This window comes from Ailuropoda melanoleuca, chromosome 17 (assembly GCF_002007445.2).
Source record: "Ailuropoda melanoleuca isolate Jingjing chromosome 17, ASM200744v2, whole genome shotgun sequence".
NCBI classification, from domain to species: domain Eukaryota; kingdom Metazoa; phylum Chordata; class Mammalia; order Carnivora; family Ursidae; genus Ailuropoda; species Ailuropoda melanoleuca.
Window position 1 is genome coordinate 30,950,199 of NC_048234.1, and position 19,304 is coordinate 30,969,502.

Here is a 19,304-nt window from a genome sequence, read left to right on the forward strand (position 1 = left end):
TTACCACTGTGGGGCCCGAATCACATCTGGAAGCTGTCGGTCGCCCGGAGGAGCTATTCCAGCTCCCCGACAGAGCTGCAACAGTTCCATTTAAAACTCCTGTCTAGCGAAACAGCAAAGATCCTTCATGCCTATTTTTAAATGCACATTTTTAATATGCAGTATAATGCTACTCTTTAACAAACTCTTTACTCCCTGCTTCTCTGATGAAGCTTCCCGTGGTCTTTCAAGGGGTTGTTAACCCAAGAATGGATCACACTCATTCTGCATGAGCAAGTCGAGAAACACCCCATTAGACCTTCCAGTATTTAATAGAAAGAGCCATCTCTCACCTCTGAGGAGATGAGCCAGCTGCTCGGTGATGAGCTCAGGAGCCTCCTGGAGAATCTCTTTCACCACAAGGGAAGAGGAAGACTCTCGGAACTCAAGGCCGCCATCGCTCTGCTCCACCGGATTAATGACTTTGACAACCGCCGGTTCTAACGTTTTGTCCTCACTGTAAAGCAAATGGAGGAGAGGAAGACAAAGAGATATGGCACATTTTCTTACTTTCTGGAAGTATGTAATCTCTACTCCCGCACAAATGACTTCCTCTCAGCAGCCAAAAATCTGAGTAAGCTCACATGACTCCGAAGAGAGGACCCTTATTCGATATGCCTTCACATTCCATTTCGGCAAATTCACGCCCAAGAGTCTTAGCAGGTAGCCCCTCACACCTCAGCACTTCTATCTCCTGCTTTGCTATTGGAAAATAGTAATAATAATAACCATAATTAATAATAGCTAACATTTACTGAGCCTCCACTACAGGCCAGACACTATCATCAGGCCAGACAGAATATCGTCACGTCTTATACTATAAAATGACTCTACGAAATGGGTTCTAGTAAAACTCCCATTTTAAAAATGGGGAAATGGAGGCAGAAGGAGGTTAAGAAATTTGTCCAAGGTTCACAAAGCTTGTAAGCAGACTAACTTGTGTTTAAACTCTGATAATCTGGTTCCAGAATTTGCACCTGGAGAAAAGCTACTACAGGCTGATTTCCACCATCATCCTTTATATGTGAGGTAAGTTGGCTTTATCAAAGGCAGAAAGAAAGATGTGATTAAGACTGACGTTGGTTTTTCCATCTGCCAGAAACAAATGATTGGCAACCAAGGAAATAGAGATTGCGATTTATTTTTGGAAAGCATTCTGTTTCACGAACAGTCCTAAAGCTGGAGTTCACGGCATCAGTCCCAACACCAGCTTAAGTTTTTCAATTTTGTTGGGAGTAAAACTCTTCCAAAGATTCTGACTGACACACACATTTCATAGTTCACGCCTTTGGCTTTTTGCAATACTTGCATTAGTCGGTTTGAAAATGTTAACACATAAATTTCGTCAAGCAGGTGACCATCCTGAGCCCTGATAACTGAAGTCAGTCAAATAAACTCCCAGTAACTCTCAGCCAGTTGTTCACAATTGTTTCATAAATATTCAAAAGGGGGGCGCCTGGGTGGCTCAGTCGTTAAGCATCTTCCTTCGTCTCAGGGTGTGATCCCGGCGTTCTGGGATCGAGCCCCACATCAGGCTCCTCCGCTGGGAGCCTGCTTCTCCCTCTCCCACTCCCCCTGCCTGTGTTCCCTCTCTCGCTGGCTGTCTCTCTCACTCTGTCAAATAAATAAATAAAATCTTAAAAAAAAAAAAAAGAACTAATTACCTGAAAGGTAGTATTTAAAAATAAATAAATAAATAAATAAATAAATAAATAAATAAATAAATATTCAAAAGAATTTATGTGTCAAACGGCATGGGGATAAAAACAGCCCCACGCAAGCAGACTGTTTTCAAAACTCTTTATAACAAATGAATGGCATGATTGGCATTACCAAGTGTATTCAGGTATGAATACACTTCCTAAAAAGGGTTGAATAAAAAAATTAGATAATTGTACAAGTTTTTCTTTCATGTGTACTCACATCAATACCCACTGGTTAATGTCCTAAACCATTAGCAATTGGCAAAGTGTGCAAAAAACTGTTGTCTCAAACTAGAGGCATTTCACTGGTGACTCTTCGTTCGGTAGCACCACTGAGCTTATCGAAAGAGCATCTCTGTGTTGGGTTGGAAAGTCCTTGAAGGCAGACAATTTGTCTCATTCCTCTTTATGCACATTTAGATTCTTGTACCAGTTAGCAACTCCTGAGTACTTACTGAAGGAGGCAGAACACCCACGTTGAATCCAAACTATTCTAGTAACTGCATGGGGTACCTTGCACAAGTCACTTGCAACAGTGGGGCTCAGATTTCTTATCCATTAAAGAACGAATTCGAGCTACATGAACTTAAAAAATCCATCCTGCTCTTATGGTATCAAATGCTGTGAATGAATGAGCCAATGATCGATGACTTTCATAGCTGATCCCTATGATTTTTCATTTCACCACTGAGATATCTTTCCTAAGAACCTTTCAGTTTTATTTAGTGTTTAATTTCAGTTTTCATTACATAATTACAGCATTAATACCTAGGACTGTTTGTGTTGCTATAATAAACTGTTTGAAATGGCTCAAAACTATAATTTTGGTCACTGCTGTGAAAACTTTCCACTCAAAGATGTCATATTTGAAATAGAAAAGTCAAAAGGAGGGCTGGGATAGCCTACATTTTGCCACAAGAGAAGAAAAAATATTCTTTTTCTTCTGATGTCCTCTGACGTTCATGCAATCTCCCTAGGTCACAAAAGTCCTGAACAAGGTGAGACTTTTCCCATAAGAGCCTTGGTTCAAGGATCGAACCTCCCTCCGGAGCCTTACCTGGCCAGCACATTGCTGCCAACAAGTGTTACAGATAACTTCCCTTCATCATTGAGCTGATGCAGATTAATTTCATCTCGGAATATGTGGAATGATTCAGAGATATTTAGCTCTTCTAAAATAAACCTCGTCTCGGTGAAGTAATTGAATTCAGTTCTTGGTACGTTCAGCACTGGCAAACAGAGAACCCCAGGTGGACTGACCTGTGAAGAAAAGAATTGACTGAATCACCACCAGCAGCAGGAGGAAAGAGCACAATGCCATTTGTCACCAGCCCGAGGGCAACAGTAAAGGGAACGAAAGTCTTCTGGCTTCACTCACCCACATGACAGGCAGAATGAGCTCTTCCTGAACCCAATTAGCAGGGCATTAGCTGCAGGTAAATGGCCCCTAATATTTTTTAAACTCTTGTTACTTTTTTAGGTCTTATTTCAACTCCTCGACAATTAAAAAAAAATACACATGCACATTCTCCTTTTCAGGGGAAACAAATTCATGTCTTTATGGAATTGGCAGAAAATTAGAATGATTGCAGCTGGACAGATGAGGACTGTGGTGACACAGGACGGCATATATGTCCCGTCTACATGGGATGCCTGCCATTCAGCTCCAGCAAACGGTTTTCACATGAAAATTTTAAGTCCAGGATAGGTGAATCTTTCAATTACTCAAGAAAAGCTGGAAATCTACATTTGGGGCTGTTATCCATGATGTTTGTTACCATCTATTTTTCTAAATTGAAAATACTATGTAGGTTAACAAAAACTCATTTATGAGCCAGATTTGGCCCACAAACTACCAGATTGTGATTTCTGTTAATTTCTTATTTAAAAAAAATCACATTATTAACAAATCTGTCATTAAAAAATTGTGATAAGAAGGGGAAACAGGAGAGGGGTAGGAGTTGGAGAATTTCAGGCTCACAATAATACACTTAATTTTCTATAGGGATTTTTTAAAAATAAAGGTGCCTTTAAAAATAAAGGTGCGTATGAGTGCACAGTGATAAACCCCAAATATCACTCAGAGAAGGTAGGGTTTGGTAACACTGAGTTTTTGCATAAAGTAAATGGACTTTGTTCTCACAGCGTCACTAGCTCTGTCAAAGCATAGAGCTCATTTCACAATTTTAATACCTTTGTCATCTATCTCCCTTCCTAGCATTAAGAAAGCAGGGATTCCGGGCACCTGGGGGTTCCATCGGTTATGCGTCTGCCTTCAGCTCAGGTCATGATCCGGGGGTCCTGGGATGGCACCCCACTTCGGGCTCCCTGCTCAGCAGGGAGTCTGTTTCTCCCTCTTCCTCTGCCCCTTGCCCTTGCTCAGGCTCTCTCTCTCTCCCTCTCTCTCTCAAATAAATAAATAAAATCTTTTAAAAAAAGGCAGCAGAGTTTTTTGTCTTTTTGGTTCAGTTGTATTTCCTACTGCATAATACAGTCTGGCACATAGTAGGCATTCAACACATATTTGTTGAGTGAAATAAATAAATCCCCCACTGCTATGGTATACAAAGCGAAAAGCCATTCCAACAAAGTGCCTTTTCTCTTACCTGTCAGGCTAATCCTGAATCACAATGGTGCAATAATCATTAGAAATTCATGTATGGCAAGTTATTTTTCCTAATTAATTGACTGAGTTGTATCAAACTCCTGATATTGAAACTTGAGTCAAGTGCATGTGGCCTAAGGCTATCCTGGGGCAGGACCTGTTTTGAGGTTAGGATCAGAACTAGATTCTAGCACCTGCCTCTGCTGTGTGACTTGAGAAAGCCATTTTCCTTCTGTAAACTCAGTTTAACCCATCTGTAGAATGGGGCTTACCTACCAGAGTGAAAAGTCATACATGGGAAGTTGCAAAGCTCTGCATTTATTCTATGGTTAATACTCTCAGAGGAAGTCACCATGTTCTCAGGGAAAAAGTTCAAATGGAGGTGCAGACCTCTGGTCAGGGGCAGGGCCCAGTAAACTAAGAGGAATGCCCAGAAATAGAACAAATACCAGTATGTGACCCTTCAGTAATTCCATATTTGTCCCCATGCAGAATGGAGAGCCGTAGAAGGAGAGAAGAGATCCATTTTATCTATCACAACTACTTTCCCACTCCTTTGGTCTCGTGTTATATTCATTCAAGACGCTGCAGTTGGTGGTGATGGTGTTATTATATAATTCCTTAAGAGTCCATATCACTATCGGTCTGAAACCCAGTTTGGTTCAGTTAACTCTATGCTCTCGGGACAGACAACATTTTTTTCTTTTCTCGGAGTCAAAGAGTCCAGTTAATAGGATTAAAGCATTTAATATGCATGTCTTGACAAAAGCACATTTATCTCCTTATGCCAATTAATCTCCCTTGTAAAGTTCAACAAATTCTAAGATAAATTTGATATAAAGTCCATATATAGAGATCAGAATACTTAACCTGGCATTTTTGTCAGCTCTGCCCTAAGGCATTCTTGCCACCCACAGCTCATTCTGGAAGACTGGGTTTCATGTGAATTTAAATCACTCGAGATCAGCTATGCATACTCTCAGAGCCAAGGATCCAAACAGAATTGGAATAAAACAAATCAGACTCCGGAAAATTAAAAATTCTGTGAAATTGGAAATAGCACCAAGACACTCATCATGTGCTTTTTTAGACTTTGAGGTGACGCATTATCATGGGCTGATGAATTTTATGAAATTGAAGTTTTAAAACAATTTATTAAAAGGTCTTTTCCACCTCTGTAGGAATGCTATAGACTTCACAGAGTACAAAGATTCTCACTCAAGGGAGATTATCACTAACTGAGATTGACCTTGCTGTCAAAGTCAGGGCTAAAAGGCAGGAACAGAATATAGATGTGACATGTCATACCTCTATTACTGAAAATTCCAGCCAATACGCTCTGTATTTCATGTAATGTTCACACATATATTTTTCTATTCCCAAAAGGAAGACTAACCAACAAGGACGATAAAAGAAAACAGGAAATTCTGACCCTCACCTTTGTTAGTTCTCTGAATTCCCATAAAAGTAAACAACTATTATATATTTTTAAAAAATTTTAATTTGGAAGCAATGATCTTATTGAAATAATGTTTCATAAAGAAAGTAGATAAGAAAAAACTAGACAATGCCTAACATATGTAGGTGACCAATAAATATTTGTTGTTTAATGGATTATAACACAATATTCTCTGCCACAATAAAACAGGACATGAACTTTAAGTGAATGCATTCCTCGTTTTTCCAGAAAATGTTTGTTCTTATGAGTTCCATCATAATTCAAATATAAAAAGCATAATCTTCTTTCCCCTCACCTTGTCTAGAAAGTAAGCATATGTGAAGGCAGAAATGAGAGAATCCAAGTCACATGATTTATGTCCAATAACCACATGGACCTTCTCCAAGCGTTTGCTTCGATTCTGAAACAAATTCAAACAAAACATCACAATTTAACGTGCAACAGATCAATATAAAGTATTCCTTAGCTATATTCACATACAATTGCAGAAATTCATAAATTCATCATGAAGTTTTTGTATAAGGACACAAAATTGTATCCTTATACACAAAATTGCAGAATATGTTTAACATTCAGAAATGCTCAAATTCTAGTGCATTGTCAGGAACAGAAAATTGTGTGTTCACAACCTTGCAGAATATGTTTAACATTCAGAAATGCTCAAATTCTAGTGCATTGTCAGGAACAGAAAATTGTTGTGTTCACAACCCAGGTAACATCTGCAAGTGACCTCCACATGCAGAGGACAGGGAGAGAGCAAAAAAAGAGGCAGACCCCTCCAGATGGGTAGGTGGTGGTTTAATAAACAAGGAAACCTACTTACAAGGTTTGCCTTGGGCACCCCAAGATAGGTAGATCTTCACACCCATCTGCCAGAATCTTAAAAATTTATACAGAGGCCTTCACTGGGCTCAGTCACAGGTGGTCTCAACATCACATTACTCTCTTAAGGCTGTGTCGTTGGAACAGCTCCCACTATGGGAACAGTGGACAAAGGGTATGTTCCAAGGATAGGATAGAGGGTGACGAGCCTCCAATTGCCCAGGTCTAGCTCATGAGTCAGCCATTAGTCATGTCCTCTAGATGAACTCTTCCAACAAAAATGTGGTCTTGTTAAGATTATTACAGTCTAACTTGATATGAATTGTGTCTCTGAGTCATAATTTTTTAGTAAAATATTATTTTGGTCCAAAGGAAAGATCCATAGTATAGTGGTCCCCCTTTATCTGTGGGAGATACATTCCAAGACCCCCAGGGGATGCCCAAAATGGCTGATAATACTGAACCCTATATATACTGTTTTTTTCCTATACATACATACCTACGTAAAGTTTATAAGCTAGGCATAGTAAGAGATTAACAACAGTAACCAATAATAAAATAGAACAATTATAGCAATATACTGTAATAAAAGTTATGTGAATGTGGTCTCTCTCTCTCTCTCTCTCAAAATATCTTATTATACTGTACTCACCCTCCTGGTGATGATGTGAGATGATGAAATGCCTAGGTGATGAGATGAAGTGAGCTGAATGACGCAGGCACTGTGACATAGCATTAGGCTACTACTGACCTTCTGACAATGTGTCAGAGGAGGGTCATCTGCTTCCAGACTGCAGTTGACTGTGGGTAATGGAAACCATGGAAAATGAAACCATGGATAAGGGAGAATACCGTATTCTATGTCATATCCTTATATAAGATGTTCTTTGTAAGATTTCATTTATTTATTTTGAGAGAAAGCATTCATGAGTGGGGGGAGGAGCAGAGGGAGAGGGAGAATCTCAAGCAGACTCTGTGCTGAGCAGGGAGCCCAACTCGGGGCTCAATCCTATGACCCTAAGACCCACGACCTGAGCTAAAATCAAGAGTCAAACCAACGAACTGAGCCACTCAGGTGCCCCTAAGATGTTCTTAATTTGAGAGACGGAGTGACTTTTTTCATTTGTCCTTGGCGTGCAACACACAATTTGGTAATGATTTATTTTTTCACGCCGCATTTTGGGTGACAGGTTATGTTCTCTCTGCATTATATTCTATAGTTTAGCAAATGAAAGTGGTAATATTTTTTCCTTCCCCCAGGAAAGGGTATGATTAGTATTATTGCTCTAAAAATACAAATCAGTTGCTATTAAAAAGCATACGTAGTCACCTCTCTGGAAGAGAAGACATACTCTTTTCTTTCCTGATTAACTTAATAGTGACTTAAAATTCCTTTATAGAAGGCTGAACTCCTTGTGAAATACTGGGTTGGAAATGCCAAAGAAGCACTTGCTTCTAGAAAGTTCCACAACAAACCTGTCCGATAATGATGACTGCAACCTAAATTAACTTTTTAAAAAAAATTTTGTTTACTTATTTGACAGAGATAGAGACAGCCAGCGAGAGAGGGAGCACAAGCAGGGGGAGTGGGAGAGGAAGAAGCAGGCTCATAGCAGAGGAGCCTGATGCGGGGCTCAATCCCATAATGCCAGGATCACGCCCTGAGCCGAAGGCAGATGCTTAACGACTGCGCCACCCAGGCGCCCCTAAATTAACTTCTTTGTAGTATGTCAGAGATGGCACATATGTGTACTTCCCCCACTTTTCACCCTTTGTTTTAATTTCTCTTTTTAGGACTGACTAGAAAGCCTACTCAAGTACAATACCACTCAAAGAGGCTATATAAAAAATTACACTGCTCATGACTATTCCCAAAAAGCGACTTATGTTTTCTTCAGAACAAAGACGATGCATTATTTAGTAACCTACTAGGTATTTTACAAATGAATCTATGAAGTTGTTATTGTTGGTGTGGAACTACTGATGTCAGAATCGGAAACAAGTTTCTAAACAACCAGGCTGTGGCCAAAAAAAAAAAAACATAAAAAAGGAAATCTTGAAGGAGGTTAAAGAGTCTAAAAAAGTCTATCAATACAGAGAGTGAGAGCAGGATCAATACTGCAGATGAGTCATCTAATATGTGTTATTGCTAAATTAAAATAAACATGTATTTTTTCAAGTATATTGAGACACTGATCTTCAGTAAAACAACATGACTTGAAATTATGATATAAACTCTCTGAATGTAATTACAATTCCCTTCCCTTTATCACCACCAACTTCAACCCCCCTTCCTTCCTCTCCCAGCTTCCTTCACTTAACTTCATAAATTTATAGCTAGCTCACTTGTACCCTTGGGGGTTCTAGTGTAGGCCCAGTTCTCATCTGAAAGCTGGACTGCTTCCCCGTGCGAGACTGTCAGATATTCTTAGAAGTACCTAAAGAAATTTAGGTAAATGGAATTATACTCCATTACAACACAAACAAATGCATTAGGAAATCTTATTACTGTAGAAAGCTGTTCTTCTGAGAAGCTCGAAGGTCTAAGTAGACATTACCTCATTTCTCCTCTCAGAACTTGTAAGGCAGTCAATAAGAAGATTAACAATACTTTTTATAGGAGTCTGTGATGGGGGCAGGATCATTTCCAGACCCCATGACCCAGTATAGGGAGCCCTCTCCCCTGCCCTATGCCAACCACTTCACAATGCCATAATGACTCAGCACTCACAAAATGAGTGAGCATGGAGGTTGAGAGAGAAAAGAGAATGTTAAATATGTATTCTAAATATAGCAAGACTTTTATAGCATCAAAATTCCCCCAAAGTAGACCTATCTGCTTTCTTGTCTAAGTTCCACAATTCCAAGGCACAGCTGTTTGTTCAATGATCAACTTGCATGAAAGATATGGGGGAAATAAGACTTGTGTGCAATTCATTGACACTTGTATCAAGTCTAAGCCATTTATTACTTTAAAGAAAGAAGCTAAATAAGATTGTGAACCCAAAGCTTGGTGGACGAATTCTTACAACTCAGGAATCTTCCATGACAGTGATTTATTCTTTCTTGTTCATTTAAAGAGAAAAACGTATGTATCATTTTACAGGTCAGGCTATAGAAAATCCCGGTCATCTTGAGCGTTCTTTTTGGTGCCACATGCCTCTCTCTTTATGCTCTCCTGTGTCTTCTCTGACCACCCTTCTTCCTACACATCAACCTCCCTCATACTGGTGGCCTCTTTGAGTGCCATTTGCTCTTGTCTGCTATCTGCAGTCAATGCCCCAGGACCTAGGCTCCAATTCTATCTTTCCCCCACCACCCACCTCCATCAAAATGTACCATTCTGGTGTCCACGCTATCAGGGACCCATCTGTTTCTCTACAAGCAATTCCACACTTTCATTTTACAGAGACCTTCCAGGGATTATGGGGCACTCCAAAAAGATGACCAGAAATTTCAAGTTGGCTGGAAATGTTGGACCAGGCAAAAGAGACATCACAACTAGAGGTAATTTTGGTGCCTGTCAATGAGCACTTAAGAGTGAGAGGCTCAGGGGCGCCTGGGTGGCTCAGTCAGTTGGGCTCCTGACTCTTGATTTTGGCTCAGGTCTTGATCTCAGGGTCCTGGGACCAAGCCCCACATTGGGCTCTGTGCTCAGCACGGAGTCTGCTTGGAATTCTCCCTCTCCCCTCTGTCCCTCCCTCTGCTTATGCTCTCTATCTCCCTCTAAAATAAATAAATAAATAAGATCTTTAAAAAAAAAAAAAGAGTGATAGGCTCAGCCTCAAAAAATCTCGGTTGTTCCTAAGTGCCTGAACCCTACCAAAAACCACTGAGATACAATTAGAGTGTAGCAAAAGTTAGATGTTACTACAATCACATTCCAAAAGACTTCTGCCTACTTAGAGGAATAAAAAATGAAATCAGCTATGTAAACTCAAACAGTAGGTGAGCTCAAGGAATATGGGGGATCTGGCTTTTCAAACTGGGGGTCAACAACCAGAGAATGCAGGCTCCACTTTCAAGCTTCCAACCACAAACAGCCTTGGCAGTGTGAACAGACCAAGCACAGGGGTCAATTCCTGGCAATAAGTCTGGGGACTGATTTCCGACGTGTCCAAGGATGGTAACGGGGGTCCTTACGATGCCTGGTCTATTCTGGCAGTAGTCCCATCTACAGGGCAGCAGTGAACCCGGTTCCTGGAACTGAGAACTTGCATTCGCATTTGAGTGCAAGGAGATATGATGAACCAAATAATTAGATAATAAGTTAAGGGGTAGGGTTCACTGGGATGAAGATCATTTGAGAAGGTGACATTTGAGAAAGGCCTGAAATGAAGAAGTGGGACCTAAGAATATCTCAGGCCAGGGGAATAGCCAGGGCAAAGGCCCTGAGGTGAGACTATGTCCAGCATGTTCAACAAATAGTTACTGCCTATTGTATACATTTTCTAAATGTGACCTTGTAAACTCCTAGCCAGGAGGGAATGGATCTGGCAAGTAAGTATCTATTCCCTATTATTGACACAAGCACACTAAGCATTAAGCAATCTCAGGAGACAGAAGATTCATTGCTAATGCCTAAACCCAATGCTGCACAAGCCCAGCACAGAATGGAATCCTGATAATGGATAGAAATAGATACTATACCGCTTTTGTCATCTACACTTCCAAATAGATGGGCAGAATCTTTCCTTAATCAATGTGTAAAAGAAAATATATCAAATATGCCAGTATTCCAGGTCACAATTTTGATATGCTTTCAAAGTGTAATCCTATTCAACACAAAAATGGGACTTCTTGATGAAGTTTACTTATCTCTTTTAAAAGACCTCAATGTGAGACAGGAATCCATTAAAATCCTGAGTAGAACATAGGCAACAACCTCTTCAGCATAAGCCACAGCAACTTCTTTCAAGGCACGTCTCCAAAGGCAAGAGAAACAGAAGAAAAAATGAACTTATGGGACTTCATCAAGATAAAAAGTTTCTGCACAGCAAAGGAAATAGTCATCAAAACTAAGAGGCAACCCACGGAATGGGAAAAGATATTTGCAAATGACACTACAGATAAAGGGCTGGTATCCAAGATCTATAAAGAAATTATCAAACTCAACACCCAAAAAACAAATAATCAAGTCAAAAAGTGGGCAGAAGACATGAACAGACACTTCTCCAAAGAAGACATACGAATGGCTAACAGACACATGAAAAAATGTTCAACATTATTAGCATCAGGGAAATTCAAATCAAAACCTCAATGAGATACCACCATACGCCAGTTAGAATGGCAAAAATTAACAAGGCAGGAAACAACAAATGTTGGAGAGGACGTGAAGAAAGGGGAACCCTCTTACACTGTTGGTGGGAATGCAAGCTGGTATAGCCATTCTGGAAAACAGTATGGAGGTTCCTCAGGAAGTTTAAAATAGAGCTACCCTATGACCCAGCAATTGCACTACTAGGTATTTACCCCAAAGATACAGATGCAGTGAAAAGAAGGGGCACATGCACCCCAATGTTCATAGCAGCAATGTCCACAATAGCCAAACGGTGGAAGGAGCTGAGATGTCCTTCAACAGACGAACGGATAAAGAAGATGTGGTTCATATATACAATGGAATATTACTCAGCCATTAGAAAGGATGAATAACCACCATTTGCATCAACATGGATGGAACTGGAGAGGATTATGCTAAGTGAAAAAAGTCAAGCAGAGAAAGACAATTATGGTTTCACTTATATGTGGAACATAAGGAATAGCATGGAGAACATTAGGGGAAGGAAGGGAAAACTGAAGGGGGGTAAATCATAGGGGGAGACAAACCATGAGAGACTATGGACTCCAGGAAACCAAAGAGGGTTTCAGAGGGAAGGGGGGGTGAGGGAATGGCTTTGCCCGGTGATGAGTATTAAGAAGGGCACGTATTGCAATGAGCACTGGGTGTTATACGCAAACAATGAATCATGGAACACTACATCAAAAACTAATGAAGTACTATGGTAACTAACATAACACGATTAAAAAAAAAAAAAAGTCAGCAAAATGCCTACGCATTCAGATGCAACTGCCCATTAAAAGAAATTGCACTTGTCAGGCAAAAGCACTTTCAAATATACCCAGGAAAGCAGAATCGATCAGAAAAAGGGCTTCCAGGGTCCTGCTAGAGGCCTAGGCCTGTCCATCAGTTTTCTCATAGCCATATCCTCTGAGAAACAAAGCTGCTCCAACCTATAACTGGATACATCTAAAGTCCCATAATTAACATTTAGTCAACAGGCCTTGCAAAACTGTTATGACTTCTCATACAACCCACTTTTCTTAAAAATGTTATGAAATGTTTTAAAAAATAATTAACTGAAATGAATTTTGTTTTGAAAACATTATAGACAAAGCCTGCAGATGTTGGGAGAGTGTCTTTTCCTAGCACCCTAAAGCAGGGCACATTTCTTAGGCCTTCATCCTTAACCAACAAATGAAAAAGCAAGAGAAGTCTCTTGATGTATTGGGTGATATCTCCAAAGAAACCCAGGCAAAGGAAAGAGTTGGAAGTTGAGCTAGTGCTTCCTTGACCACTTCTAACTCCAAGTCAACGAGGGGTTTTCTTTCCTGGAAGCTGGCTGTGGGTGGTCCATTAAAGGGCCCCGGTTCTTCCCCAGGAGACCCCATGCTCCTGTGGCTACCATGATTCTAAAGTGAGAAGACTCAGAGGGTGGGTGGAAGGAAAACTAACATGCGCTCATGACCCCAAAGGTCCCCAACTCCACCCAAGTCACAGTCACCAGGAAAGCCAGGTAGGAGGGGATACAGAAAGGACCACAGCTGAGCGAGCAACAAGGTCCTCCAAAGATGGCAGGTCAGCTCTGCCCGAGATACAGGTAAGTCACACCCCTTGTTCATTTGATAAACAAACAAGATGGTCTTGATCCTGACCCCGGGTTTAAGGTAATGTCTTGAACTTCTCGCCTCCTGAATGTCTCATAATCTTGATATTACCTGGAGAAAGTTTGGGGCACAGAGGGAGAGAACCCTGGAGGAAATAAAGGACATGGCATCTACTGAAAGTTAGGAAAAAAAAAAAAAAAAGAAGGAAATGCTTATCATTCTGTGCAGGTCCGTAGAACACAAGGGTTTTTCCTGCTAATTGAAACCCTTACATTTTATTCTTTATTTTTGTTTATTTTTCCAGTAAGAAAAAAAATACATGAAAGTATAAAAAGTTAGGCACAAAAATATTAATAAAAAAGATAACTGCTTTTAACAGTTTAATAATTACTGATTTCCCCACATTTTTAATTTATGCATATATATTATCACACGTACTTTACAAAAATGGGGTGCTTCCATTCCCACTCTTTAGATACTTCCTTTTTTTCACTTAATAGTCTGCTATGGACCATGCTCCATGATCGAAACTGTAAATCTTCTTTATTCTTTTTAGCTCAAGGGTGGCAATTGTATGAACACATATGTATGTATAAAATTTCTGGAATCAGCATAAGTGCCTTTTTTTAAAAAAAAAATCTCCATGATATCACCAAATAGGATACTCTATCCCACTGGCCACCTAGTCTAGTTTCATTCTAATGGTCATAATTAATTTCTTTGGAAAGCCGTACCTCAGGTCATGTCCAAAAGCAAAAACATTTACCAGAATCTGCAAATTCAGGACACAGACATTTTATATTCAATTTTCTGATAAATGTCCTAATTTACTCGGTGACGTACTAGATGAATATGAACCAAGGAATTAGGAGAAGACAAAAAGCTTTCAATGATAAGACTCTAATGATTTTGAGGTAATTTGTCTCACTTACTGATAAAACTGAAACTGAATCAATTCAGATAAGTATATATTGCCTATAACCTCTCCCCTCACTGCCCTCCCCACTGACCCCAATTATTTTTTTCCCCTCAGGCTTCTCTTTACTAAGCTGGAGAAAGCGCTCTCTTACTATCTCTCATATGGGGACAAATAAGGGCTTCCCTGCACCTTCTTCCGTTTTGTCAAATGCAGAGGCACTGTGGGTAGGCAGTGGGGGACCCAAAAGCCAAACGCAAGTACTGCCTGAGACCCCTCTTTCTTGGTAGGTCATCTGGTTCCGCAGTTCCTTTGGGACCAGACTCCTTTTAGCTGGAGCTTTGGATACCTTCTCAGCTGAATCCATGCTCCCTCACCCTATTTGTTGCCCATCTTGAAAACAGAGTGTTCGCAAAAGGAGTGACCTCATACATGGTTTATATACTTCTTCTGGGCCATAATAATGATGGGGGCTGGATTTGTTATTTACTTACAGCATTTCATTTTTTATATTTTCGTTCAGGATTCTTTCTGACAATGTCCTCAAAGGACAGTTTTGGGGGCAGCACCATTATTTCTCCTCCACAGCTTCAACCATAAAAGGTCAAGGATGATCTCCTCCAAGTCTTTACCTTTCCCAAAGAGCCCCAACAGAAATCACCCTACACAGCTTGTCTACATATTATTATTTTCCAGACATTCTACTTTTGGGGGAAATGTGTCCCTACATTTATTACGAACTGGATAGGATAGCTCTTCAATTTCCCATTTAGATACCACTTCCTTCTAGTTGAAATAGATGTCCTGTCCCGGAAGTTTGTCCTCCATGGTTTCAGAGGTCTCTGAATCTCTCAACCTTCCCCTTTTCAGACTCAAGAACGGTACTCTTTTTCATCTACCCGCATGAGCCTGCGTGCAGGTCCATGAGCCTTTCCTTTACCTCCTCTGATCTTCTGCTCTCTGTACCCCATTACTGGGCTTAGACCTTGCTATGAATTGAATTGTGTGCACCCAAAATTCATATTTCAAAGCCTTAAACCCCATTGTGATGGTATTTGGAGATGGGGATCTGGGGAAATAATTAGGTTTAGATGAAATCATGCAAGTGGGGCCTTCAAGATGAAAGCTCTTGTCCTCCCCCCATCTCTCTCTCTCTCTCTCTCTCTCTCTCAATCACAGGGAGAAGGTGGCTACTAGACAGGAAAAGGGCCCTCACCAGAACTCAACTGTGCTGGCACCCTGGTCTTGAACTTCTAGCCTCCAGAACTGTGGGGAGAAAATTCTATTGTTTAAGCCATCCAGTTTGTAGTGTTTTGTTATTTTGTTATGGCAGCCCAAGCAGACTAAGACAGACCTCCAGGTTGAATCATTCCAGAATTCAAAACCACCTAGCAGATAACTGAACTTTAGGGAAAGCTTTGAAGAGTTTCTTTTACTAAATGATTGCTGTCAATGCTGCTATGAACATTGGGGTGCATGTGCCCCTTCTCTTCACTACATCTGTATCTTTGGGTAAACACCCAGTAGTGCGATGGCTGGGTCATAGGGTAGCTCAATTTTTAACTTTTTAAGGGACCTCCACACTGTTTTCCAGAGTGGCTGTACCAACTTGCATTCCCACCAACAATGTAGGAGGGATCCCCTTTCTCCACATCCTCTCCAACAATTGTTGTTTCTTGCCTTGTCTATCTTTGCCATTCTAACTGGCGTAAGGTGGTATCTCAGTGTGGTTTTGATTTGAATTTCCCTGATGGCTAATGATTTTGAACATTTTTTCATGTGTCTGTTAGCCATTTGTATGTCATATGATTTCTCTCATCTATGGAACATAAGAACTAGGAGGATCGGTAGGGGAAGAAAGGGATAAAGAAAGGGGGGGTAATCAGAAGGGGGAATAAAACATGAGAGACTATGGACTATGAGAAACAAACTGAGGACTTCAGAGGGGAAGGGGGTGGGGGAATGGGATAGACTGGTGATGGGTAGTAAGGAGGGCACGTATTGCATGGTGCACTGGGTGTTATACGCAACTAATGAAGCATCGAACTTTACATTGGAATCCGGGGATGTACTGTATGGTGACTAACATAATATAATAAAAAATCATTAAAAAAAATGATTGCTGTCAAAGCAATACAAGAGTTTTAAAGATCAAATGAAAAAGAATAGCCCTGGTACACATGTATGGAAACCTACCCCCATGTCGCTCAAGGTTAATTTGTGCTGCCAAATTTATAGTTAATTCATACTATCAAAGTAATGTTAATTACTGTAGAAAATACATTAATTGTAAAACATTTGGAAAATATAGAAACACAAAGATATAAACCCTCAAGACCCAAAGGAATCACTATGAACATTTAGTGTACTCTTTCCAACCTTTGTCTATACTTTACAAGTGTTCTCTTTTGTAATACTGTGATCATATTACACATAATATTTTGTAACCTCTCTTTTCCAACAGCATTTGAGTATTCTTCTAAAATTCTAAAATATAAATGTTGTGATGGCCAGGGGTAACCTGTGTTTGCTTTTGCAACCCCAGCAGCCAGCCTATTGCTTTGCACACAGAAGGTGATCAACAACTATTGAAAGACTTAATGATGAATGAATTATGGCACTTACTGGATACAATATTCTTCTATAAGTTTCAATATAATGTAGTTAGTCAATTCTCTACTGTTGTAGATTTAAGTGATTTTAATTTTTTATAATATAAATAAGAATGCAGGGGATATCTGGAAGATAGTATTTTTGTGCTCATGCCTAGTTATTTCTTCAGGATAAACTCCTGAAATTTACATTTCTGGGTCAAAGAATGTAAATATTTTTTTTAAAGATTTTATTTATTTATTCGACAGAGATAGAGACAGCCAGCGAGAGAGGGAACACAAGCAGGGGGAGTGGGAGAGGAAGAAGCAGGCTCATAGCAGAGGAGCCTGATGTGGGGCTCGATCCCACAACGCTGGGATCACGCCCTGAGCCAAAGGCAGAGGCTTAACCGCTGTGCCACCCAGGCGCCCCAAGAATGTAAATATTTTAATGCTAATCAGAAAGACTGTAGAAATTTACACTTTCACCTATAGAGATACCTGATTTTTAAACCTTTCAACTCTGTGTTTAAGCATTATCATGTTCACAAGTAAAATAGCATCCTAAAGTGAATTTGTGTTTATTCTGATTATGAGTGTCTTACATCTTTTTTTCATAGGGATACTAACCATTATTGTCTTCATATGAGCTTTTTCTCTGCATATCTTTGAGGATGTTTATCCTACTCTCATTGACAAATAAACTATTAAAATATTATTAACATATTCAACTCTGGCAACATCAGTAAGATTTTACTTTGTCCTTTGGTTTTGGGCATCTACGGAGCAGTAAGTTGCATTAAGGATGCAATAAGCATGCATTATTTAATATGGCATCATCATTTAGAGCACTAAAGAACAATAATACACTCTGTGCCATCTTTTCCTCAAAAAAGAAAGATTTTTTTCTGAAAATGTTGCAATAATACAGGTTAGACTCCGTCTTGGTCTCTTAGCTCTTGACTGGAGTGCATTTACTTCTCTGTTTTGTCACTAGCCTCAGGTGAAAATGCTAATGCAACGTAAATTTAAATCTAAAGTGTTGAATGTATCATTGTTAGTATCTTTAAATACAGTGAAATTTTGGTAGCAACACAGCACCCCAAAAAATGATCAGACTAAGAGAGTAGATCCTGAAATTCTCATCACAAGAAAAAAAATTGTAACTGCATGCTGATGGATTATGGTGATCATTTCACAACATATACAAATATTGAATCATATGTGGCACACCTGAAACTAACACAATATTTGCATCAATTATATCTCAATAATATATATACAATGTATAATTCAGCTAGTTCCATTTTATATTAAAAAAAGAGTAATAAAAGATAAACAACAGAGCAGGAGGTATTCGCATAATATTTGTAAATTCTTGCCATTACAAGGGCAGTATTCCTAACATACAAAGAGTTCCCACACATTGGTTTAGAAAAAGACAAACCAATGGAATAATCAGTAAAAGATGTAAATGGGCAATTAACAAGAGAAATGAATAAATGAAAACAAAGTCAACCTCATTAGTAGTCATGAAAATGGAAATCAGACCAACAGGAAAATGTCATTTTTTTGACTATCAGATTGGCAAAAAATAAGAACGTTAACATCCACTGTCGATTAGACTGTAGGCAGCAGTGAGGAATCTACAACCAAAATGGGAAAAACTTGACAGTATCTATTAAAATGCAGAATGTTCAAATTTTTTGATCCAACATTTTATTCCTTTTCTAGGGATATATTCTATAGAAACAAAATCACCAATAATTATGGATATTTTTAAATTCCTTATTATTATTTAAAATCCATTGCTAAATATGGATATTTAATAAAATCCCAAAGAATGTTTGTTGAAGCAGCATTTGTAATGGAGAAAAAGAAAACGAAATAAGAAATAACCTCCATGCATAACAATCAAGGAATCATTGGATAAATTATGGAATATCCATAAAGTAGAAGCTAAGCAGCTACTTCCAAACAAGTCAGATCAATATCTAATAACCTGGAAAGATGTATTCCAATATCCTTCCCTTCATCACATGGCTGCTTCTTCCTACCCGGATCCTGCCTCTCAGAAGAAAAGCAGGCTGTGGTCTCCACTTGGGTGTTGCTACTGTCCTGTTGACTGCACTAGGATCACTTACCGAAACATTACCATAATGTAAATTTCCAAGCCCCGCCCCTGACATTTAGATTCATAGGTTGGCAGTAGAGTCTAAGAATATTGTGACTGGTTTGGGCTTTAAATAAGACCCATGATTAGCTCCCACGGACCATGTGGTTT

The 19,304-nt window shown here is 39.5% G+C and overlaps 1 protein-coding gene across 5 annotated transcripts in view; it reads right to left on the reverse strand.

The window, feature by feature from the left end:
* Positions 1-19,304, reverse strand: part of PRUNE2 (prune homolog 2 with BCH domain) — a 260,462-nt gene that overhangs the window by 196,891 nt on the left and 44,267 nt on the right. For all 5 annotated transcript variants that reach the window (XM_034646743.1, XM_034646741.1, XM_019805122.2 and 2 more), the window contains exons 2-4: positions 6,102-6,206; positions 2,800-3,002; positions 333-496 (exon numbers count right to left, since the gene is read on the reverse strand). In XM_034646743.1, coding sequence (XP_034502634.1) covers positions 333-496; positions 2,800-3,002; positions 6,102-6,206 — 472 coding nt within the window. The remainder of the gene's footprint in view (positions 1-332; positions 497-2,799; positions 3,003-6,101; positions 6,207-19,304) is intronic.